Source organism: Hippocampus guttulatus, chromosome 15 (assembly GCF_054856545.1).
Source record: "Hippocampus guttulatus isolate MCC_2025c chromosome 15, RoL_Hgut_1.0, whole genome shotgun sequence".
NCBI lineage: Eukaryota > Metazoa > Chordata > Actinopteri > Syngnathiformes > Syngnathidae > Hippocampus > Hippocampus guttulatus.
Window position 1 is genome coordinate 3,850,869 of NC_141275.1, and position 24,682 is coordinate 3,875,550.

The 24,682-nt window shown below is 41.0% G+C and overlaps 2 protein-coding genes across 2 annotated transcripts; both read left to right on the forward strand.

The window, feature by feature from the left end:
* Positions 1-6,704: 6,704 nt before the first annotated feature.
* Positions 6,705-17,176, forward strand: capns1a (calpain, small subunit 1 a). The gene is made up of 11 exons (XM_086131141.1): positions 6,705-6,902; positions 9,021-9,077; positions 9,170-9,206; positions 9,298-9,390; positions 11,717-11,774; positions 11,963-12,027; positions 13,638-13,710; positions 15,442-15,516; positions 15,774-15,890; positions 15,981-16,039; positions 16,142-17,176. Exons 2-11 carry the CDS (start codon positions 9,031-9,033, stop codon positions 16,166-16,168), a joined length of 651 nt encoding a protein of 216 aa, XP_085987267.1. The 5' UTR covers positions 6,705-6,902; positions 9,021-9,030; the 3' UTR covers positions 16,169-17,176.
* Positions 17,177-18,000: 824 nt separating this feature from the next.
* Positions 18,001-24,338, forward strand: LOC147193479 (uncharacterized). The gene is made up of 5 exons (XM_086131765.1): positions 18,001-18,274; positions 19,072-19,271; positions 22,404-22,826; positions 23,243-23,296; positions 23,398-24,338. The coding sequence occupies exons 2-5, from the start codon at positions 19,145-19,147 to the stop codon at positions 23,817-23,819; spliced, it is 1,026 nt and encodes a 341-aa protein (XP_085987891.1). The 5' UTR covers positions 18,001-18,274; positions 19,072-19,144; the 3' UTR covers positions 23,820-24,338.
* Positions 24,339-24,682: the final 344 nt, after the last annotated feature.

A 24,682-nucleotide genomic window follows, 5' to 3' on the forward strand; every position in this document is an offset into this window, starting at 1 on the left:
AGAGGACACAGCCATACTACAGCTTAGAAAATTAGGTCATCTCGGAGTTGTTCCGCAATGACAGAGGCAATTGATTACAAACCAGTAAACGTTAAAAAACGAAATTTCCATCCATTCATATCGTAAAGGTTTTCTGGTCAGGATGACTGGGGGAGCTGGAGTTTGCACACCTTAAACTGACCACCTGTCAATTGCAGGGCACATCGCCCATTTGCTCTCCCGGACTTATTATGTTGAAGCTGCTGTTTTAAGATAAACCTACTGTAGTACGTTGCTTTAACCACCCCCGGGATGGCTTATCCCATATATAGTATCTCTGCCACAAATAAATCAAATGCTTCGGTCACATACTCACTGTATATTTCAATTCACTGATCACATCAAAATAAGTCTCCATAACACAGTACCGCTTTCATTATTTTCGTAAAGGCGACATGGAAAAATAAATCACCCGTTGAATAATGCACTATTTTTTCTCCCCCCGCCGCACGGAAAATATGATTGTTTTTTTTTCTGTACATCTCAATCTATCCGCCGTGCTCACTCCAGACTGAGCCGTGTTGTGAGTGCTCGCTGCAACATAAATCTAAACCCCATTTCATTCCTGCTTTGAGACAAGGTAGCAATGGGCTTGAATGATAAAACTGCGTTGTCAAGGAAACAGGTTGTTCTGAAGACTGCAAATATGTCGCACTGGGATGCTACGATACAATATTTCGACCTGCAGCCTCAATATCCCTGAAATTTTGAAGCGCTTCATTTCAATCCTTCAAAGTCACACAGGTAATTGCCGAAGGAATATTTACATCCATAATTCAGAGACGTTTAAAGGAGCGGTCTGTCATCATGAAAATTATTGAAATCATACACTGCAAATCTCATTTGCGAAAGCAAACGGGTTAGCTTTAGAAAAACCTTGAGATGCCAGGAGCGATGTATTCAAATGATGAATGGGGAGAGAGACGACTGCTTGAGAAGAGACACAGTCAGGCACCTTTTAACATGGCTCCTGATGTAACCATGGATACCTCTATTTCATGGATGGAGTCATTTTAGCTGGAGTGGGAATCTGACGGCTGTATACCCCTTTCTGCAGCGCACATCATATGCTATCAAATCTTCAGCAGCCTCGCTGAAATTCACAGATTCAAATATTTTATGAACGTTAGAATGCAGTTGATTATTTATGATGATTAAAAAAAAAAAAAACAAGGCATCATGTTGTTGTTGCATGTACTCCCCCATGTCTGCGTGGGTTTCTGCGGGTAGTCTTGGTTGCTCCCACATTTTGAAGCATGCATAATAGGTTAATTAAAGACTCTCAATTGACCAGAGGTGTGAATGTGAGTGTGAATGGGCCTCGAGTCAGTTCGAACTGGCTTCCGTTGCCACAACCTAGTGAGGACATCCATCCGTCCATCCATTTTCTGATCCACTAACCGGTATCCTCACGAGGGCCGCGGGACGTGCTGGAGCCTATACCAGCTGTCTTCGGGCAGTAGGCGGGGTACACCCTGAACCGGTTGCCAGCCAATTGCAGGGCACACATAGACGAACAACCATCCGCGCTCACACTCACATCTCGGGACAATTTAGAGTGTTCCATTAAGCTGCTGTTTTGGACATGTTTTTGGAATGTGGGAGGAAACCGAAGTACCGGAGAAAAGCCACGCAGGCCTGGGGAGAACATGCAAACTCCACACAGGAGGCTGGAGCCGGAATTGAATCCTGCACCTCTGCATTGTGAGACTGACGCGCTAACCAGTCGACCACCGTGCTGCCCTCGAGTTAGGACATGCGATAAAAATTTTAGTTTAAATTAATTCAACGGATGCATGGATGCCACAAGGGATTGCCAAGTAGTGGGCAATATTCCTATGTTCAATATTACTATGTAATATTACTATATTAAGTTTAATCATAGAGCCAGGACAGTCGGTACAGATGATGAATTGATCATTTGGGCAGCTTGTATCAATGATCTCGAGGGGCGGGGGGGTTCGGTCACGACCCACAGCTCCTGAGTCATGACCGTAGGTCAGAGTGAAAACCAAGAGTGGCCCATAAATCAGGAGATTTGCCTTTCGGCTCATGTCCTTCTTCGTCATTATGACGGACTGATGCACGGGACTGCATTACCACAGTCGCTGCTAACACTTTCTCTCATTACCTCCTCTCTTCCCTCACTCATAAATAGGACTTCAAAATACTGGAACTACTCCATTTGGGGCAAGATCTCTTTCCTGATCCAGGCAGGACCCTACACCTTCTGAATGGTGACACATTTGGAGCGGCTGATTCTAATCCTAGCCCGCTTCACATCTGTTGTTGAATTGCTCCAGTGAGATTGCAATCTTGATCAAGCCAACAGAACAACATCATTTGTAAAAACCTGAGACGCAGCACTGAGGCCACCAGACAAGGCCGGTGTCCAACTCTCACTGAAACCAAATCTGACTTACTGCCAGCAATGTGGACCAAACTCTGATATCAGTTGTATAAGGAACCAAAAGTGAGGTAACTCATACCTCCAGAGTACCCCACAAAGGAACCCCCGAGAGACACTGTCAAAAGCCTTCTCCAAGTCGACAGAGCACATGTAGACTGGTTGGGCAAACTCCTGTGCACTTTGTGAGATCCTGCTGAGGCCATCAAGGGTTTTCGCTGTCGTGTGGCTTGGAAAAACCAACACATTGCTACTCCTCAACCCTTTCATGCACCCCGTAACTGGATAACATGGTAAGCTGTCCACTGTAGTGACTGCTGTCCCTGGTTAATATGAGATTGGACTTGCCGACGGACCTTCCTCTTCAATGCTCCTGAATACACCTTACATTCTCACACACACACATACACACACACGTAGTTCTTTTTATACTTGCACAGAGGAACCTCTTAATCAAGATGCCGCACCCTGAGCGATGCGGCAGAACCCAACTGAAACTCTACCACGGTGTGTGTGGGGTTTGTCATCTGTCCCAATGAGTAGCTAATCACTTGGCCACTGGTTTTGCAGCAATTGACATTTTTAATCGTACTTTTGTAATGTGGCACCATCAGATTCCAGCCAATGAAAATTCACATAAAATTTCACATGCACTCAAATTCACATTTCTGGGTTTGAAGCAAGCAAGGCACAGTCAGCCGCTTAGCCATTATGCGCTACGTAGTTCATCACCGTGCCACCCAATGTGCCTTGTTAAACTTCGCTAAGCATCATAATAATTTTACAGGTCAGCGGGAATCTAAACAACTGATTTTGAGTAAGTGAATGTAATACACTACAAAAGAAGCCTGTGTGCATTCTAAACAAACTTGCATTAAATATTTACATGAGAGTCTTGTCGAGAGTGATCAATGCGTTTAATTAAAAAAAGAAAACTACTTGCTTTGCAAAATATGTAACCGTAAAACAGGGGTCCCCAAACTACGGCCCGCGGGCCGGATCCGGCCTGCCTCCGCATTTGGTCTGGCCCCCCTGAATAATACCAGAAAGTATTTTGATTTATTTTTCATCCATGTGGATTTGTATTTTGATCATAAAGTTGGGCTTTTGCAATAAAATGTACCTTAGTTCCCAACTATTTTCAATCTGAACTATTAATTAATTATAATTAATAATTTCATAAACACTTATACTATAACGTGACATTTGTTGCATCATTCAACGGTCCGTGCCGTTATCTGGCAACCCCAGAAAAAAAAATCCGAAACCCGCCCGAGACTATCAACGAGTACAATATTGAACGAGTACAGACATGTTGAAGAAATCGCGGGTAATGTATATGCCCAGCTGCAGCAGAAGATGAAATAATTATTTTCATTAGCACTGGATGAGATCACGGACGTGTAGGACACAGCGCAACAGCTAATTTTTTCTTCGTGGAGTGAGCACGAACTTTGAGATGTGCGAGGAGCTGGCAGCCATCCAAAGTCTCAATGGGACTACGACAGTGGAGGATATTTTCGGCAGAGTGCACCAAACTATGGAAGAGTTAGACCTGGGCTGGTCAAAGCTGGCCAGCAACAACTGACGAGGCTCCGAGTATGGTGTTCGCGTCTCGGGGGTCTAATAGGACGCATGAATTGGGAGATGTAAGAACGGGTTTTCAAATTCACTGCCTAATACACCAGCAAGTGTATGTGTGTGTGCTGCAAAGTATTGACTTGGGATTCTGTCATGAAGGTTGTGGTGTCATGCATAAACTTCATCAGAGCAAAGTTGATTTTTATTTATTTCATAAATGGTGTAATTTATTTCAGGGCTTTTTTTCTGTGATGAAGCCATGGAGGGTTATTTAGTTATTATTTATATCATTAAGTCTTACTATGTATTTCCTGACTGTTGTTCTGTGGCAAATCCAGAAAATGATATTTGATTTTGTGTGGGTTTCTGGAAAACGATACATTTTTATCTTTAGGGACTCTTGCAGTCACACTTTTTCTGTTACAAACTGACCCGGGCCCCCATCACAGAAGCAAAAGGTTATGCAGCCCTATATATGGGAGGATGTCCTCCACCCATATATCATTATACAGTATATGCTGGGGGGGTTTCGCCTCCGTAATATCGCAAAAATCCGCCCCGTTCTTTCTGTTATTGATGCAGAAATCATAATCCATGCCTTGATCTTTAGCAATACTGTATTACCATATTGTTCTCTGGTCTTTCCATGTCTAATATTAAAAGCCTGAAATAGGTACAAAATGTTGCAGCTAGACTCCTGTTAAGGATGAGAAAGTTCCCCAATCCACTTGAGATGTGATTTCAAGGTTTTGTTACTTGCCGATGAAACATTATACTGCTTTGCACCTTCCCGTCTTGTTGACTTAGTGGTACCTTTTGTTTTGTCCCAAAAACCTTTGTTCGCAACACGCTGGTCTTGTAGTGATTCCGGTAGCCAAAAAGAAGTCTGTAGGTTCGGGATTAGAGCATTTTTTAAATTTGGTCTCGAGTGCTTTGTCATGACTGACCCACGACTATTAATATACCTCAGTAGAAATGTTTAAAACACAACAAAAGACTTATTTACATACTCTTGCATTTAGTTGAATGACATGTTGGCCTGTTTGAGTGCCACTTCTATTCTCTTTCCTCCCCATCCTCCACGGCTTGCGGAGTGGACTTGGCGACGACGACCAAAATTGTAAGTTGCTGTCTGGGTTCTGCATTAACTGTCTGGGCGGTTGACCACCTACTCGGAGGAGCTGCTGTGGAGATTTCTACATTGAGTAACTGGGTCCCGGGACCCACTTTACTGAAGTTCCTGCAGCGCTTCATCTGATTGGTTGGACTTTCACATGATTCCAACTAGCTCTATAGTATCATATTATGTGTAAATTGTCACCAACTTGGCATCCATTGCTGGGTGGTCATCCTCCTTGGGGTTAAAATCAGGGAATTAAGATTAAGATTAAGATATCCTTTATTTGTCCGACACTGGGGACATTTACAGTCTACAGCAGCAAGATTGTGGGTAGAAAGAAGAAAAGCAAAGTGTTTGCATTCACCAAATAAATGTACACCGTTCAATTAAGTGCAATGTAAATATAGATATAGATAAGGTGGCTGTGCTAATTACAATTGTTTTTCACATCATTTTATTTTTTTATTCAGCAGCCTGACAGCAGTCGGTAGAAACGAGCGGCGGTGTCTCTCCTTGCAGCGCGGGCGTAACCGTCTCTGGTTGAAGGAGCTACCTAGTGCTGTCAGGGCGGGCTGGAGGGGGTGTGGAGGGACTGTCCATCATAGCTTTTCGCTTAGCTAGCATCCTCCTGTTGCCCACCTCCTCCAGAGTGTCAAGGGAGCAACCCAGGACAGAACATGGCTACGCTTGTGAAGGCAAAACAACAAACTCAAACGCGTCTTCGTTCAATGTTGTCAACTCATATCCGGATTAATTTTAGGCAAATTTTCCTCAATTCTCCGGAGAGATTTTCATAAAAACCCACCTCCTCCCTTCAAATGCCGTTAATATTTGTCATGTGAACCCATTTGAGACTTTTATGTCATTAAGGGTGATATAAATTAATTTGACTTGACTTATTTAATTTTAACATGGCGTACGTTTGTTAATGTACCAAATATTCTATATTTTGTTTAAAAATAAATTAAGATTGTGTTGAATGGGGGGAAAACGTTTTAACAAAATTTCGCGAGAGTTTGTGAAGGTTCACAGGGACATTTTGAACATAAGAAAATATTTTGTGACAAGAAAAACAATCAAAAACCGTTGGCAAATATCTCGCAAATATTTGCGCCCTTGAACGAACCCTGATTAGAACTCGACATTTGCAATCTTCGCAAAGACTTGCAAACGTTCGTCTATGAGCAGGATATGGGCTTTCGAGCTGTAATGATAAAACTGTGATACTGGGGCATTGCGATATTTTTTCTCATGGTTATCATACTGTCAGAATCCAACATCAGCTCGTGCCTACTTGGAAGAGGTTCTGAGTAACAGTTCCATTCTATCAGCACGACCTCAAAAAGATTTCATGGAAACACGAACACAAGGTGGAACCGGGCTATTTCAGGGTAAAATGTAAAAGGGGCCCTAGGGGCAAGAATATTCATGTTTACCCTGTGTCAGTACAATTTTAGGGCATTTATTGGTCTGCAGCTGGATACTATTGATTTATTGGGTCGCGCTTGCGGTTTGATCTAATTCCAATAGATGGCAGTCATGTAACGCAGTAAGCATGCAAACGAGAGGTGCGGTTCTGGCTGCAGGACGGCTCCAACTTATATTGTAGTACATACTGTCGTCGTGCTTCCTCCTCTCCACTAGCGGTTGTCAGGGTGTGTTTGTGGTGAGAGATCCCAAGTGCCAGCTGCTTCGAAACTTGCCAAACCCCGGCTGACCCTCTTGCTAACAACTTGTGTAACGCTGCCCACTACGGTAAGTCCTTGCGCATATTATATAATTGCCAACGCACGTAAGGATAGATAACTATTAGCTAAATTAAAATGTCTGTCCAATTCGACAGGCAAGGTTGCGTCCCTCATAGTTAGCTGGCTAGCTTCTTGTTAGCCGATACTGTACAGGATTAGCTAGCTCAGGAAAATGTCGCTGTTGGAGGCTCGAGGCTTCAATCAGCATTGCTGAAAGGGAGTAGTTGGAAAACATTTCAGTAACGAACATGACGTGTTTTTTTCTTCTTGCAATTTATTTCATCCAACAAACAGTGGAACAACAACACGTTGCAGTGTTAGTTTTTAAGCGTCAGGGAAGAAATGATCCTAATCTATAGATGACAGTTTACTTCTTCCTCATTGTGCGGGTTATGTACAAATTGGCTCACTGTTAAGGCTTGAAGGCTTATTGGAGACCATAAACGAAGAACAGCAAAATAATAAGAACAACAAATAAACGTGGCCATTTAGCTTTCGGGGTGCGGCGAAACGGCAGCGTTTTACCAACCAGGAAACATTTATTAGGGTGGTGGGCGTGTCACTCAAAACTAAAAGTAAAACCAGAAGTCGCATGCTTACATGGATGCATGCATGAATACATACATTCCATATATATATATACTGTATATATATTCGTTTTTACTCTAAATACTTGAGGATTTATTTAAAACAAAAGATTTGCTCAAGCCTGTCCTCTTCCTGGCACTTTGGTAATGACGCCATTGAATGTCAGATGCAGAATGCTGATTGAATTTCTTGCTTTGGCAGGGGAACCACTACTGTATATTTTTAAAAGGTTGCATAATGTGCAAGCCAAGGAGCAGTAGACCATCAACATTGGTTAATCCTGGGTTGAGGCACTGATCAGAGAAGATCGTAAATCACCAACAATGACATTGCTGAATATCTCAGAATAAGACCAGGAAGTGCTTCAAAACTCATAAAACAGCAATGGGCTTTGCAAAAGTTTGTGCCAGATAGGTTCCCAAACAACGCACAGATGCGCACAAGCATATTGTGACTGGGAATGAGACATGGGTTCATTACTTTGATCTTTAGTCCAAAAGAGCATCTATGGAAGAAAGCAAGAAATTCAGTCACAGCTCTGCTTCTGACAGATATCCAACAGTATTCATGTCATTTCCAAAATGACTGACAGGAAAAGGACAGGCTTAAAAACCAAACTTAATGAAACATTCAAACGGGTATTTAACCCTGACAAACCATGAATTTATCTGGAAAAAAATTGTTAGTAAGTTAAATTAAATTGGGCAAATTACTGTCCCTCTTATTGTACACATTGACAAGTAATGCTTGGAAACATCAAGCCAAACAAAAAATTCACTTTCGAACTAAATTATTACATAACCGTTGAACATAAACACTCAAAGCTACCGTAGTAAACATTTTTCAAATTCGCAACAGCTTTTAAATAATGGTTTGTTTCACCCTAAACAGTTATAGAAAAAGACATTACTAAATTTTCTCGACAATATTTTTTAGTTACCTGAAACAAGAGCAATAAATAGTGATATCTACACATCTGTATTGAGTGACTATCATGGCGCTCATTCATGCGGTCCAATGTCAAAATTTCAAAGGGTTTAGTAGGTAAAAGAAAAATTGTGCACCCCAGATGGAAATGTTTCATGAAATTAGTCAACAGAGACAAACAAAACAACTAATTGTTAACTATTACACCACTTATTCTGCTCATCAAAAAAATGAATATACAGTATGTTGAAAGTTTTTTTTTCTTGGAAATATTTTTGTTAAATTTTTTTTGTATTGAAGGAAAGTATTGTGGTGACCACCATCAGTGTTGCCTTGGCCCCAGCAGCAACCTCGATTGACCAGCTGCCACTTTATAGCACACCATCAGAGTCTTTGTTATTGTACATCGTAATTGGTTACAAATGACCAAACATCTTTGGACACGCCAAAGTGGTCACAATCACACCACCAAACTTACTGTTGCATCCAGAACGTGTAATATTTGTGGTGCTTGCATTTTTTATTAATCTGTGACATTTGATCTTCACAACTGACTCAAGATGTGTGGTGTTTGTATTTTTTATTAATCTGTTACATTTGATCTTCACAGCTGACTAAAGATGTCGTTTGCCAGAAAGTTCATTGGTGGCCTTATCAATGTTATCGGGTGAGATCTTACACACAAAAAAAATCCTCCAATACCAAAACATGCAGTTTGTCTTGTCTTTTCAACTTCTCATTTTAACCGTGCTTTTGCAGGAACATCGACCCAGCCCAGTTCATTCCCTCCGAACCTGTGAGTGACAGGCATTTCCTACTTCACTCAATGCGTGCATCGCTGCATTATTAACTCAAGACTAATGACAACGTTTGTAACCTTCTCAAAGCCTGCACCTCGCAGACCTCTTGCATATGCAGAGCAGCATGAGAGTGATGAAGAGAAACAGTTCCGCAGAGTCTTCCAGCAGCTCGCCGGAGATGTGAGTGTTCCACCCAATTCATCCGTCTGACTGTTTTTATTGTCTCTATTGAATGTAAATCGTTAATCACATTCTATCTTCTCACCAAGTTGGTGGTTCTAATTTCATTATTTACAAGTTCCTCTTTTCTTGGTCCTGTCATTACTCCCACCAGAGATTGAATTTCAGTTGTTGAGGGGAATTTCAGTGGACCACCGCTATTTGCGGAGGAGAGGGATCGGGACAGCCCGTGAATAGCCGAAATGCACGTGTAATTGCCGCCCATGATATGCATTGCATTCTATAAATAAAAATATTTTTGGAAGTGCTGCAAAATCATTACATTTTTTTTAACCCCGAAATATTCTTTAGATAAAACTAAAAGCCATTTTCCACGAATATTGCACAATGGCTCCCCCTGAAAACAAACACAAAAAATATATACCGGTATATACTGTAAATATTTTATTAAATCTGCACATAAGTGAATCCGCAGGGGCCGAGCCGCAAGTATGCAGGGGTCTGCTGTATTGGTGAGTGAAGAAGAAGACGCTTTCAGACAATTGATATGAGAGTATGAGAATATTTCCTCAGTGCTGAGTCTCGTCAGCTGTTTTTGCGACAATTCAAATTATAAATTGCACGATGGGGCCACGTCGCAAAGTACAGCCCCTCAAATGCACGGAACCTTTCATCCATTCACCTTTCCACATATTGACAAAATCTGTTTGCGAGTTTAAGCCTGCAAGACACAGACTGCTCTCGGCCAGGCCACCGTCAAGTCAAAAATACAGTGTATACTTTACAACATATTCAGTGTATTATAAAGACATTGAACCATATTTACAATTTCATATGTACCATGGTTGAAATAGTGCTCTCGTGAATTTGCGAGCGACAGGCAAACCTCACCGCCAGCCCTCGTCCATTCGAAATGGAGAGGTTAGTCTCATTCATTTGGCCGCCTCTCTGAGTCAGCGGGCTTGGCATCCGCTCAAAGCCTCCATCTCCGAGGCCGTAGCCACAACTGGAGACGTCTCATTCAAGTGAATTGACACCTGGCGAGCGGTGCGTACGATCATGAAAATGTTTAGCCCAAGCATCAAAATTTCATCCAATCTAAAATTGTTAATATTGTTTAGTGGTGTTGTAAAACACAATATTACCTCTATATATATATAGATATATATACACACACACACACACACACACTGTGTATTTATTACTTTTCTTCCTTGTCTCACGTAAAACCAGGAAATGGCCATGTGCAGTAGAGTTGCTTACTGATTTGCTGTTGGCCAATCAGAGAACAGTGACGTGTCATGGCCCCACTTGGCCCAAGCCTGCTGGCGTTTTGGAGCCACCTCCGAGATATTTCTGAAAAGTGGTTGCATTGTAAACGCTCGGCCCCCCAAAAAGTCTAATGGAAGAATGACCACTCGAGTCCAAGAAAGGCTATCTCGGTGTGGAACCAGGCTCTTGGAAAAGTGCCGTGAATTTCATAATGCTTTCAATTTCAAACTGAGCTGCTCGACGTATTCCGACCCCTTTGTGATTTCACAAAACACATTTTAGAACCTCCATCCATCCAGTATCCGAGATTACAACTAGTACTTTTTAACTTTTGATCGTACTTCCCCATATAGGATCAAGGAGGCTATAGGAGAAACTAATGGAGGAACCACTGTGTCCTTTTTTCAACCTCACTAGAAATGTATATCAGCTGGATTCGTAGCGGTGCAGGACTTAGATATAAGATATTTTCACTTTAATGTAATTTATTATACTCGGTATAATCCTTCAGCGGTATAATCCTTCAGCAGTACATTTGTGTTGCACACCGCATGAGAGCACAAGCAGGCAAGCAGTAGTCAGAAAGGAGACTCTGTCCAATAACTAGTTGCTGTTTTACAAATGTCTGCAATGCGACACCAACTGTGATTTCCAGGTCCAAAGCCCCAGTCAGTACAGAAAAGCCACAAATGTTGTCATTTATATTTTTTAATAATATTATTTAGAGGTGCATCATTTACGTTGTATTTTATTTGGAGCAGTATTTAGATAAATTATATTTAGGCTTGTTCATCATTCCATGCAATGAACATATTAGAATATATTGTGCAATGGTTTATCATGCGTTTAGCAACATCCAGAAATAAAAAGGTTCTCCAAAAAAGTGTTGACTCTGAACTGCTTTTTCATGACATGCAGAGAGCTGTTATATGAAAACATCGGTTTAATTTGTTAGTCCCAAATTCCTTCGTTTTTGTTTGTTTTTAAAACATTTTACATTAAACATTCGATTGAATGGCGGCACTTTTAAACAGTTAATCTTGAATTTTCACAGGACATGGAAGTGAGTCCCGCTGAACTCATGAACATCCTCAACAAAATCATTGGAAAACGTAAGTTATTTTGCTGTACAGTATTCGCACATATTTTACACGCATTAACACAAATTCAAAAGTTGCTTTCTCTTCTGCGAAAGAATCTTAAAAATCCTGATGGAGGTTATCGAAATTTGTGCATGTATATGAAAGCATTGTATATTATGTTGCAGAAGGAAAACAAACTTCTTTCGTCTATGTTTCAGATGGGGATCTGAAGACGGACGGTTTCACAATTGAGTCTTGCAGAAGCATGGTGGCAGTCATGGATGTATCCTTTTTACCGTTTCTATCTTTAGAGGGCTTTGTTTTATGTGTTGGCACAATGTGGCACAAAGAGAAATGTTTGACTTAAGTGTGTAATTCGAAACGGGGACAATTAGAAGTCAGACAGCCATTAACGGTCTTGTACTTATCACTGAACACAGAAGAATGTGCTGAATGAAATTGGTCTATCACCATTGATTTCTATTGTCTTCGATTTCTGAATGCAATGATTTGGTTACGTAAAGCAGAACAACTGGGACGGCTGTCTTGACGAGGCTAACTTTGGCGCGAACAGCTATAGACTTTGACAGAAGACAATTGTCAAGTCAAGTCAACAGTATTTATAGAGCACTTTCAAACGGCCATCGCTGCATACAAAGTGCTGTACATGGAGCAATTTAACATGCACAATAAACAGTAAGACAAATCGGTAATAAAGGCGGTAGAAAGCACCAAACAGTAAAACCAAGAACAAATCTAAGTCATGCTGAGTCGAATGCCAAAGAATACGAATGAGTTTTGAGGAGGGTTTCGAAGATGGGCAGCGAGGAGGCTTGCCGAATGTTCAGTGGGAGGTTATTCCAGAGACAGGGACCAGCAACAGAAAAGGCTCGATCCCCTCTGAGCCTCAGTTTAGTTCTTGTGTAATTGTGTTGTACGATAGCCATGGTTATCTCCACGTCGCTCAGCCGCACACCAAGGGTCTGCCAAAGTTATGTCTTTATGGTCCGTGGTGCTAAAAAAGACTGGGCACTGGGCCGCTGCCCTACAAACGTGTACGAAGCGATATATATGGCGGCACAGTGGTTGACTGGTTAGCATGTCAGCCTCACGGTGCAGGGTTCAATTCTGGCTCCGGCCTTCCTGTGTGGAGTTTGCATGTTCTTCCTGTGCCTGCGTGGGTTTTCTCCGGGGACTACGGTTTCCTCCCACATTCCCAAAACATGCATGGCAGGTTAATTGGGTAGTCCAAATTGTCCCGAGCTGTGATTGTGAGCGGGAATGTTTGTTTGTCTCTGTGTGCCCTGCAATTGTGTGTGTATGTTTGTGGAGGCGGGGGGGACTTGTGGCAGTAAGTAGGCGGGGTAGATCCTGAACTAGTTCCCAGCAATCGTGGGGCACACACAGACAACCATTCACAGTCACAATCATCATACCTTGGAACAATTTAGGGTGTTCCATTAAGCTACCTACCATGGATGTTTTTGGAACTTGGGAGGAAACCTAAGAATACCCGGAGAACACCCACGAGAACATGCAAACTTCACACAGCAAAGTCAGGCCCCAGAATCAAACCCATAACCTCTGTGTGCTCTGTGAGGCAGACATGCTAACCAGTCGCCCACCGTAGCAAACAAGAACATGAGCAATTCAAATGTTGTATCCTAGCTGCCCATTGTCGACTCAACTTTTGTGTCGTTTTAAAAATATCCGAAGGTGCGCAAGTGCCAAGTGCCCATGCAGTCAGCCTTTCATAGCAGCTGTCCAAAATAAAACTAATACGATGTTCACTGGGTGTGTATGCTGAGTAAGGTGGACTGAAATACACCATAGGCAAACATGACAGAGCACATATTTGCCCGTGCTTGCCCATGGACCTTAATAAAGCTCCAGAGTGACAGCACTGGAAAACTTGGCTTCCATGAATTCAAATACCTCTGGAATAACATAAAGAAATGGCAGGCAAGTATGGCCGAATTGACGCATTTGTTCTACATGGGTGTTTCCTTTCTATGCTGTTGCATTCCTGTGGTCAGCAGTGAGTCAGAGAAAAAAGACTGTTGTTAGTACTGTGCAACAATGACAACACAGTCCAAATATTTTTGCAATTGCAATGTTGTCAAGTCACATTCCATTACATTCAATAATAATGTAACTTTTTGAATTACTGCAAGGTAAAATGTTGTCATGAATATATACATTATTAATCCCACAAGTCAAATTCAATTCATTTTTTAAACTACCGGTAATTTAAACAGTGTGCTTAAAAAAAAAAAAAGCCTTCGGGGCCATCCTGTGTCATTTCATCAAATTTCTGAAAATCTTCTCACTCGACCATCACAGAAAAAATGTAGTACTTGTTGATAGCAAAATTTTGAAATATTAGGTCTCTCCCGTCCATAGTTTTCTCATGAAAAATCATTGAATGAATGATAGTTTCCAGGGTTTTTGGCATCTTACTCGGAAAGGCCATTTTTAAATAGCAATATCCGGTAAACTGTCTCACCTGTAGCCTTCAAAGTTTCGACTGTGTATATCTGTTCCTAAGAGTAGATTTGAAGAGTGGCTGAGCTGACCTCTGCCCCTATCTCTGGTGTCGACTTAAACATTCTCCAAAATATCGTTTCTAGGCTAGAAATTGGAAGGAAACACAAATTCGCCCAACTTCAGAGCCTCATTCCAAAAACTGACAACAGGTTCAACCATACTCTTTTGTAAGATCAAATTCTTGTTAAAATCAGATTAATTCTTTCATGCACCCTGTAACCTGATAATGTGATAAGATGTCCACTGTACAGTAGTAACCGCTGTCCCTGAAAGGGTTACGTTGGTGAAGGGGAGGGGTTGGGGGGCAATGTTTAAAATTGTCCCAGATTTTGGTACATGTACCCTTCTGCTTTGTTGCTCCAACCAGATGACTTTGAAGAAGAGCTAGCACAATATAGCCTAAGGAAATGAGAATTACATGGCTGAGTACTTGCTCGCAACTGTGCCTAAAGGGTGGGGGAAAAAAGGGCGGAGGGTTTTGCCTCATTTTGACACAATGCTTCTTTAAAAATACTGATACAGTACTAGGATTTTAATGGCTGTTTTTGGTACCGCACACAAGTAAACATCACAGCAGGGCAATTCCAAAAGACTCCCGCGACTTCTATTTGTAAAGAGTTGAATCTTTCTGCTCCTTGGCCAGTTGGAGCATGCCAATGAGAAGCTTCTCAATGCCTCCGCTGGGGTGAAATCATTCGCTGCCACTTGAGATACAATTGCCCAGAAGACCTCTGCAAAGTCCCACTGCAGCATTTAATTGCTCGGATTGAAGTTTCTTTCACAGGAAGTGGGCGTTTTGTATGCAATCAGAGAAAATGAGCACAACAGAATTGTAATCTATTTTTATTTCAAGCCCTAAAATAATTGGTATCAGGTGGATTTGTTTTGCTTTGTTTAGTTTTTTTTGTGGGGTGGGGGTGTTGGATAACATTCTGAAACAATTTGGAAACTGGATGCACTTCCCAAAGAGCCTTGGGTTTCTGTTGTTTCCAAATGTTCACATTTTTTCCAGCACATTATGACCACAGTCCTTTTCTGGTTTAAGATTGAACCAGAAAATTGACAAGATTCCACATGTAAATACTGTGAAATTCCTTGTCCTTCTAAATTTGAATGCATATTTGAAAAATGTACCTTCTTGTTTAGGGAGTGTACAAGTCCTACGATTCAGATGGCTCTGGTGTTATCGGGGCTTCTGAATTGCCCAATGCCTTCAGAGCTGCAGGTGAGGTTTTTATTATTTATTATTTTTTTGGCCTGGCATTTTGTTATTTAAGTATCGATGAAAATGTCCTTTATGCATCTTTACTCATTGCATCTTCAAACAATGCAGATTTTTGAAAATCTACTTTTCCGTCTTTGTCTTGTCTGTGACAAAACCCGACTTTCAGCAGTATTTACAATGACCCATATTTGACAGTTTTTGGCCTCATAGTCTGAAAAGTTGAATTTCATATGGGCTGTTGAAATGGTCATCCGCAGGCTTTCCTCTGAGTGAGCAGCTTTTCCAGATGATCATTCGCAGGTATAGCGACGAAAGTGGCAACATGGATTTCGACAACTACATTGGCTGTCTCGTCAGGCTGGATGCTATGTGCCGTAAGTTTCAAATGAGCCTACTCCACTCTGGGTTTACGTGTCGATGTTGAGGCGCTCAAACACTATTGACGAGACCGCTCTTTTTTTCAGGTGCCTTTAAAACGCTGGATAAGGATAACAGTGGGACGATCAAAGTCAATGTTCAGGAGGTAATCACATCAGACTTTTCTTTGACATCGATAGATGCAGCCCAAACTCATTTGATTTTTAACTGTCACTGTGTTATCTTCCTTGTGCTTGTGTCTTTTCAGTGGCTTCAATTGACCATGTATTCTTGAGCCCAAAAGGATATTCCTACTTGGAGCCACTTTGTTAGAGATGTTCTATATATTTTTTTTTTCCACCTTCCAACAACTTCCTATTTTATTCATCCACCTCACTGTCTGCAAATGTTATTTTCAAAGCAATGCCTGATCACAAGGCAGTTATAGAATCGTTGACTGTGCCATGTTACTTGTAAGGCAGAAATGATGCCATTATCCATCCACGGAAGCACAAAGATTCACTGATGATGTTCACACCGCTGAAGAGAAAGCAGTTAGCCAGCGTGATTGATTGCACGCCGAGCTTAGGTCATTAGGTTTGCTGCTTGACATTTGCTTTTGAGCTGCACTTAAGTCCAAATGAAAATGTGAAGAGGTGAGTCCAAATCATAGACCGCAGAAAATGTGAAACAATTGGGCTGAATCAAATACATTTCAGTTGGCAAAAAACATTTCGCGTTAAATTTGTGAAAGTCATCATCAACCTTAGAAGATCAGCCTCTTAGCCAAACAACAGGAGTTAAATTGCCACAAAGGTGTCTTTTTTATGTAGTTTTGCATCCAATTAAATAAAGTGCTTACAGTCTAGCCTGCAAATGCTGGCTTCAATAAAACGCTACGTCATCAAATATGAATTATATGTCACACAATGAAAATCTTAAGTGTAATATCTCTTGTCTTCTCCTTATAGCATGCTTTAACATACAGAGACAATGTTTTGTTTGGACAGGCTGACAGCTATTACCGGTATGTAATTTTACATCAAGTATTAAGTGTCACGTGCCCACATTAGTCTTTTTTTATGTTTACATTGTTACAATTTCGCATTCTATGGATATGCCTGAAACAGCATAGTGTGTGTGAATGTATAAAGCCAATGTAGAAAATGTGTATGCTACCAACGCATGCAGCCAATATTGGACGTGCCTTTTTCAAAGTTTTTGTCATTGTCGTTTGAACCACTTTAACTGCTCGTTGCAATAGCCACGTGTGCTGTAGTAGAAATAAAGGAGCTGTACTGAATGTTTTGAGATTCGAATCTAAGAACACCGGCTGTTGACCGACTTCATGAATGACCAACACTTAAGTGATTGAGACATGCCTTTTCATCACCACACAGGTAGATTAAAACTGACAGCCAAACAATATTATGAGATGCTCACTCTCAAGAGAGATAAGGGAATGTATGTCTCCAATAAAAGATGACTTGATATGTAGCTCAATACATCGGGTACGATACGATTCAAGGACAGTTTAAGGTGGAACGATTCAGGAACATTCTCTGGCATTACCATTCAATTCAATGTGGTACAGCTGAGTTCCAGAGGTTATATTATGCGATGAGTTTCTCGTTATTTTCAATATAAATGAATTTGTTGGTTACTGCAAATTTGGCATTTCCTTCAAAGATATTTCTCCAACGAAGAACGATTTGACATATCTCAAAATATTTAAAGTTGGTGCACTCATCTTTTTTTTTTTTAAATAAAAAACGATGTTTAGATTTATTTGGAGGGGTGTCGGGGGTAATACACCCCTAATCGTTAGGGGAAATGACATTGTCATTGCAGCAGTATTCACAATTATAACTTCAACTAACAGAAAAGGAGATGAATGCATCCAGTATTATTTAATATTGAATCTTTTGTTTTATAACCCTTAAAACTAAATTCACATTCCCCTGCGCGCGCATACACACACACACACACTTGCAAAAGATACGACACAAATGTATCAAATGCAAAGTTCAATCGCCTTAAATCTGTGTATTCCCCATGAATACAGTCTCTCTCTCTATCCCTCTCTCGCGGAAATGATTTTCTTTCAAAATAAGAGCACATTTTTCAGTGGAATTTTTCAACAAAAGAGGGAATTCATAGCGAATCAAATATATTCGTCTATTTATTGAATAACGGGTGCGATTGAATTCGTGTAATATAAGTTATATATATTTTTGCGGGAAAGCAGGATCGCTCTTTCAGTCACGCAGGCTATCTCACCTGAACTACTCACCGGACCTCGTCTGGATGAGTCTTCTCGCTAGCTTTATACTAGCTAGCTGCTTGATTAGGACGTTTATAGAAATACTTCAAGAGCAATTATCAGTTTTTGCAAATTCGGGTGAGTTTTCCTCATTTTGTGGTTGCAGTCTTGAAGTTGGCCTGCCGTCCAATGGTCAGCATGTGTGAATACTTCGCTTTATTAGCTCAGCACTAGCATTAGCTTTTGCTGTGTTGCTGTAAAGAAAGCATAGCTGAGCTTGATGAGTATCAGTGCTGCCACAAAGCTAATACTATCAAACAACGTATGTGGCGATACCATTAGTGTAGAACAATTATGTCAGTGCTGTGTAAAAAAAAACCACGTGTGTACATTTGCAATTGATGTAGTCCAAGATGTGAGGATAAATTGAACAGTGCATCATTAGCTGCGAACCTGAGTCAAAGTTAGCTTTAGCCATCGCTGCCTTAGAAAATTAGCCGAGCTGACGTTACCAAATGTCGGCGTTACCACATCTTATGTCTAAACAAGCGCTCTTGAAATGTATTTTGTCTGATAAATGCATATGGTTATTTTAAATCGGCGTCTGTAAAGGTTATTAATACGTGAGGTCGTGCGAATATAATTAATGTATCCGTTTTAAGTTATGCTGTCGCAAGTGTGATAAAGCGTATGTATTGTTCGTCGGTTCTCCATGGGTAAGGTTAAAAAGCACAAAATACTGTATGTCATTTAAACATTACGTTAATTGTCAGTAAGATAAGTCTTATGTCAAAGTAGTCCAGGGTGCTAGTCTGGAACGCGTGTGTGTTTATTCTCAATTGAGTCAAAATGCGTGTAACTTTAACCCCATGATTTAGTTATTGTGCTTTTAGTTATAAAATAACAATCTCAATGTAATTATCAACCTTTGACAGACTCATCTGGAAATTGGAGCTGAGTGGCGGTACACAAAGCAGCTGAAGAACCACTGACGCTGTTTTGTGGAGGATGTCTTCAACGTTACTCTTCAATCAAGACAGTGTTATACGCTTCAAAAAAAGGAAAGCCCGTTTCACTTTCAGTGAGGTCCACATACTTTTAGATGAAGTGAGGAAACATCGCTCAGTCGTTGTGGGTATGTCTATCAATGCTCTTCCTAATGTGGTTGGTTTAATACTGTGAACCAACGTTCCTTTGACCACATAGTATATGACTTAACAAAAACGTAATAAAGCTAAGGCAAACACATATAGTCTTTCAAGTGGAGAGAGGCATTTGAGGACGATAGGGAAAGTAACTATTAGCTTTGTAATTATTTATTTTAACACAAATTTATATTATGTGAATGTTTAATTACAAAGGAAAGTGTGTTTTTTCATATGCAAATTTTCTAGCAATTATACATTAACGGTATGGGATATGGCTGTCATTTCGTTCTCTGAACTTAAAACTACCGGTAGCTGAGACTAATCAACAGCATCTACTGGTTGCAGCCAAGTAGTGCACTGTTCTTTTATTTGCTACTGACATGTTACTTTACAATAAGGCTGGACACTGCAGGTCCAAGTGCCCACTTCCATGTATTACCCATATTACATATGAGCCCATATTAGCCTCTGACATTATGATAACCGTGATTACAAATATCACTTTGTAAAAAATTACAGCTCTAAAATAATTGAATGAAAAAAAAGAGCACTATGTCAATTTAACACAACCTATTTTATTTTTAGAAACAAAATACAAAATATTTATTTAGTACTTTAAAAAATGTGTCTCCATCCATCCATTTTCTGATCCGCTTGTCCTCACAAGAATCGCGGGGCGCGCTGGAGCCTATCCCAGCTCCTCTTTGTGCCAGCCAATCGCAGGGCACACAGAGATGAGCGACCATCCGCGCTCACACTCAGACGTAGGGACAATTTAGAGTGTTCCATTAACCTGCCACACATTTTTTTTGGAATTTGGGAGGAAACCGGAGTACCCGGAGAAAACTCACGCAGGCACAGGGAAGAACATGTAAACTCCACACAGGAAGGCTGGAGCCAGAATCAAACCTGCACTCTTGACTGAGACGAATGTGCTAACCAGTCGCCCACTGTGTTGCCTCTCTCTCTCTCTCTCTCTCTCTCTCTCTCTCTCTCTCTCTCTCTCTCTCTCTCTCTCCAGTAATATATACTGTATATATATAATATTAGAGCTGTCAAACCATTAAAATATTTAATCTAATTAAAAATGCAACTGTCATAATTAACTCAAATTCACTAAAAATTAATCGTGATTACTCGCGCATTTTTGATCGTTTCTGAATTTCCCTTTATATTTTTTTGTCCTATTTTTCCCCATTTTAATGCTCTCACCAACATGGAATCATGAATCAGTTTTCTATGTGCAAAATGCAAATATTTACTGAAATAACAATTTCGAGTTTCAATTTTACATGAACATTTTTCACTTGGAGCAGTTATTCACACATAATCTCTCACACAATATTACTGTCCATCAACAACAGTGAAAAAAATATTTTGTCACACAACAGCTGCTTTACCAGCTCTTTTTATGGAATCAAAACAGAGCAATATAACATTATAAAGTGCACATCTAAGGTAAACTAGTACTCAGCCTATAGTGGATTTAAGCCATGGTTGCATCCTTCGTTTTTCTCAAGTTTACTTTGAACACAGCAGTCAGACTATGTTGATTCTGTTGGTCCTTCTTGCGCGGAAGTTTCTCTATGGTTTTGTGAAGACATCATTTCGGATGACAACACTTGGTTCGATGACAACACTGGAGACCTTTTAATTTCGCTAGGTCGATACCACTGCACCGCTGAACTTTCGTTGTCATGTCACCGCCTCTGCGCACCGTCACTGTCAGACAAACACAGGGAAGCTCCACCCGCTTTATTTATATGGACACGGAACACTGTAACCTTCCACACAAAATAGTTCCAAACAAGTAACAATCGTGTCAGTGGCATACATCGTATTCGACAGGCTGCCTGCTCTTTATTCACCAGAGGCTCATCAACCTAGTCTCTTATTTCTCTCCCGAAACAGTGTCTTCTCCCGCTTGGTATACCTTAGCCTTCTCCGCTATGTAAAATCTTGAAACAGCTTGTAATGGAGACTCTCGCTGGCAATCTGTAGCAATGCGAATGATTTCAGTTTGAGTCGAGCTGTGGACAATGTTGACAGGCTTGCATGCAGTAGCCATACATTTAGCTATGGCTTCAGCAAGTTTGTTCTTCGTCGTGTCATCCATTTTCTTCGCTTTGAAAAGATCCATAGCTGTCTGTCTGAGACGAAGGGGCGGAGTACTCACATCAGCTGTGTGCTTGGCCATTAAGTGGTATTTGAGACTCGACGTGCTATGATGATAGGTCAGTTTACGACTGCAAAACATCCAGGTAACTTTGGTCTTGTCAGTGGAGCAATCTGGCAACTTTTTAAAAGTAAACTTTCCATTCATAAACTCTTTAAGTATCCGTTTTCGGTGTCTCGCGCTGCCGTGGCTGGCAAAACAAACGTGCGTGGACCTATGCAGCGCGCATGTTATTTTGTGTCTGGTTTATTTATAGAGCAACGTAACATCCGCTGTGACGTATGCCGCATTAATCTCGCGAGAAAAAAATGTATCCCGTTAAAATTCATTTAAATTAATGCAAATAAAAACGCGCTAAACATACAGCTCTAATATATATATATATATATATATATATACACAGTATATGTGTGTTTTCTGTTTTTATTATTAAGTCAGTGTCCCATCATTGATGGCCTACGTTTAGAACAGACCTGTGGGCGACTCGTGTTGTCTTTGGAGCTTACTCGTACCCCCTGGCACCATGTTTGTTTGTTTTTTCAGAACAGTGCACATTAATCATCAGAGCAAAAAGGCATGTATGTTAGAGTTTTTCGCTCTCTCTTTTCCCTCACAATTGTCCAGCTCAGTCGAATTTCGCACTGTGGCTTGGTGTGCACTCAAGTTAAAAGTTGTGCAAACGTGCCATGTTGTCTCCCAGATTGTATACTTGGTGGCCATGAGGAATATCATTGTGCCACTTGAGAGCAGAAGTTCAGAACAGTGTCACTTGAACAAGACCTTATTAATCAATCAATTCTACAATCCACACAGTATTATTCCCATTCCTACTCCATAGCTATTCCGATTTTTTTTTTCTTTTTGAATTGTAAAAGGTTAAGTAGTGGATGTCAGATATGCTACTCTCATGTTGTTGCTTTTGTTTTGTTTTTTTAACCCCAAGGAAAATTCAACCGCGGTGTGGCAACAGATGTGAAGAAGCGCACATGGGCTGAAATTGCAGCCCGTGTCAATGAGATTGGCGAATGTCAGCGTGAGGTCATTGAGGTCGTGAAGAAATGGTCGGACCTGAAGTGTGACACCAAACGGAAAGTTGCTGCCATGCGGTCGGGCAAGGTGCCAAACCGGGGCGTCAACTCCCGTCTAGCTAAAGACCTTAATCAAACAGAAAAAGTCGTGCTCCAGATTTTGGAGATGGATCGGGAAGACCACATCAACAATGACTTAGGCCCCCTTTGTGATGATGACGAAGTTGAAGGAATGGACGAGGACGACATGGTCGGAATGCAGAGTTCACCCAATGGTGCTGAAGAGTTGGCTCGGCCTGCGCCAATGTCCTACTCTTCAAGTGGATTTGCACAATCAGGTAGCAAAGATGTACATTCAATTCTTTTATGATGCCAACTTTTTTTTTTCCAGCCATACGTTCTTGTACTAAAGTACCTAAAGTAATTACTTTACGAAATACTTTATTTTAAGTAAATAAAGTACAAGTATCTTTATTTTCTTAAAATGTGTTTTAAAATTATGTAGTGTCAGCACAGTGTTATTTCTGGCAATCTGCACAGCTAGCCCTCTTTGGGTAAGCCTGCTGATTATTCGGGTTGAGGCCTGGGCTCTGCCGTGGAAATTCCCAACGTAAAGATTTACAAACCTAACATCCGTATAAAGTATACAGTATATACTGTATAGTTACACAACTTTTGATTGTTTTTTTTCCTTATTTTTGCTTCCTTCCAAAACAATGCATTGCACATTTCATTCTGATGTTTATTGTTTCAGGGGACTCGTCGCATACTGGCTTTGATGTGCAGTTTGAAATACCTGCTTCGGAAGGTGAGTTGCCATGAATGGGTTCCAGTTGAAAAGACAGCTTTATATTACAAAATTTCTGTTTGGTTTTCCTTGGCTGAAGATGCTTTTTGTTTCTTTGGCAGACTGGGATGATGACACTAAAGAAGACGTCCTGCCATCAAGTCAGGCATCTAAACTAAGAGGGGATCACCAAGGAAACAATGGCCTCCATAAACGAGAACAACCTCATACTTCCTCTGGCACTTCAACCATGACAGCCTCACTTCCGATCACTGGTCAGCCCAGCGCAAATGTGAGGGACAGCATGCTCCAAAATGCCTCGCTCAGCCTCCAGGAGCAGCATGCCACCAACATCCTGCTGGAAACGGTATCTCGCTCCTTGGAGCTTCTGTCCGAGTCGGTGCAGCAGCTTGCAGAAACTCAGCAGGAATTCGTGCGGGAGTCCCTGCAGCTCCAACGAGAAACAGTGCAGGTGCTACGGGACTTTACGGGCAGCGCCATCACTCTCATGCATGACAAACTAAATGGACGACCTGCATTATAGCATCAAGTTGCCAGCTTTATCCTTGACTTTTTCTTTGGCTTTCAGCCACAAAAAACCTTCAACTTCCTTTGGATTTTACACTGGTCACTGTATTTATTACAGTACTCAACTGATATTCCATAATGGGTAGAGACAATGAATTGTAAGAAAGACTGTTTGAGGGGTTTCATTGAACGGTTGTAAATTTTATTTTATTTTTTTGCTACTGAGCGTGATACTTCTGTCACTGCATTGTTTCAAGCATGTACCACTTTTTTAAAAGCCTATCCTTGTTTTATTGCTGACATTCAAGAGTGGTTCATTGAATTTGAAGTGTGTCAAATTCTGCGCGGTCTGTCCATAAGTGTTCCCTTGCGTCTGTGCATAGAGTATCACTCATACTGTAACCTTGAGTAGTTTTCAGCACCTGACCATTATATGGTCCATATATCTTAAAGCTACATTTTACTCATTGTTTTTACATCCTTTACTGCATTATCTATTAGAATATCTGTAAAATAAACTATCTGTAAACATCCACCCATCCATTTTTAACACCGCTTGCCCTGAACAGGGTAGCCGGGGGTGCTGGAGTCTATCCAAGCTGAATTTGGGCGAAAGGCAGACTACACCCCAAACTGGTCGCCAGTCAGTCTCAAGGCACAAACAGAGATGAACAACCATTCACACCCACATCCATACTGTCTGGAGTGAGAACCGACCCCACATTGCCCGCACACAAGTCAGACGAGTGTACCACTACACCATTTCTGTGAACATTTTGAGCATTTTTTTTACATCGTCACTTAAAACTTTGGCAATAGGTTGTCATATATAAACGTTTTTTGTCATTCTTGAGAGCAGCCGATACATTTAAAAACGTA

Excerpts from the sequence above, each read along its gene's own strand:
- LOC147193479 (XM_086131765.1), top strand. The coding sequence starts at position 19,145 with ATGTCTTCAACGTTACTCTTCAATCAAGACAGTGTTATACGCTTCAAA. Across the intron at positions 22,827-23,242 it reads AAGTGGATTTGCACAATCAG|GGGACTCGTCGCATACTGGC; the intron begins GTAGCAAAGATG and ends TTATTGTTTCAG. Across the intron at positions 23,297-23,397 it reads TGAAATACCTGCTTCGGAAG|ACTGGGATGATGACACTAAA; the intron begins GTGAGTTGCCAT and ends TTTCTTTGGCAG.
- capns1a (XM_086131141.1), top strand. The coding sequence starts at position 9,031 with ATGTCGTTTGCCAGAAAGTTCATTGGTGGCCTTATCAATGTTATCGG. Across the intron at positions 9,078-9,169 it reads GGCCTTATCAATGTTATCGG|GAACATCGACCCAGCCCAGT; the intron begins GTGAGATCTTAC and ends GTGCTTTTGCAG. Across the intron at positions 15,891-15,980 it reads CAGGCTGGATGCTATGTGCC|GTGCCTTTAAAACGCTGGAT; the intron begins GTAAGTTTCAAA and ends TCTTTTTTTCAG.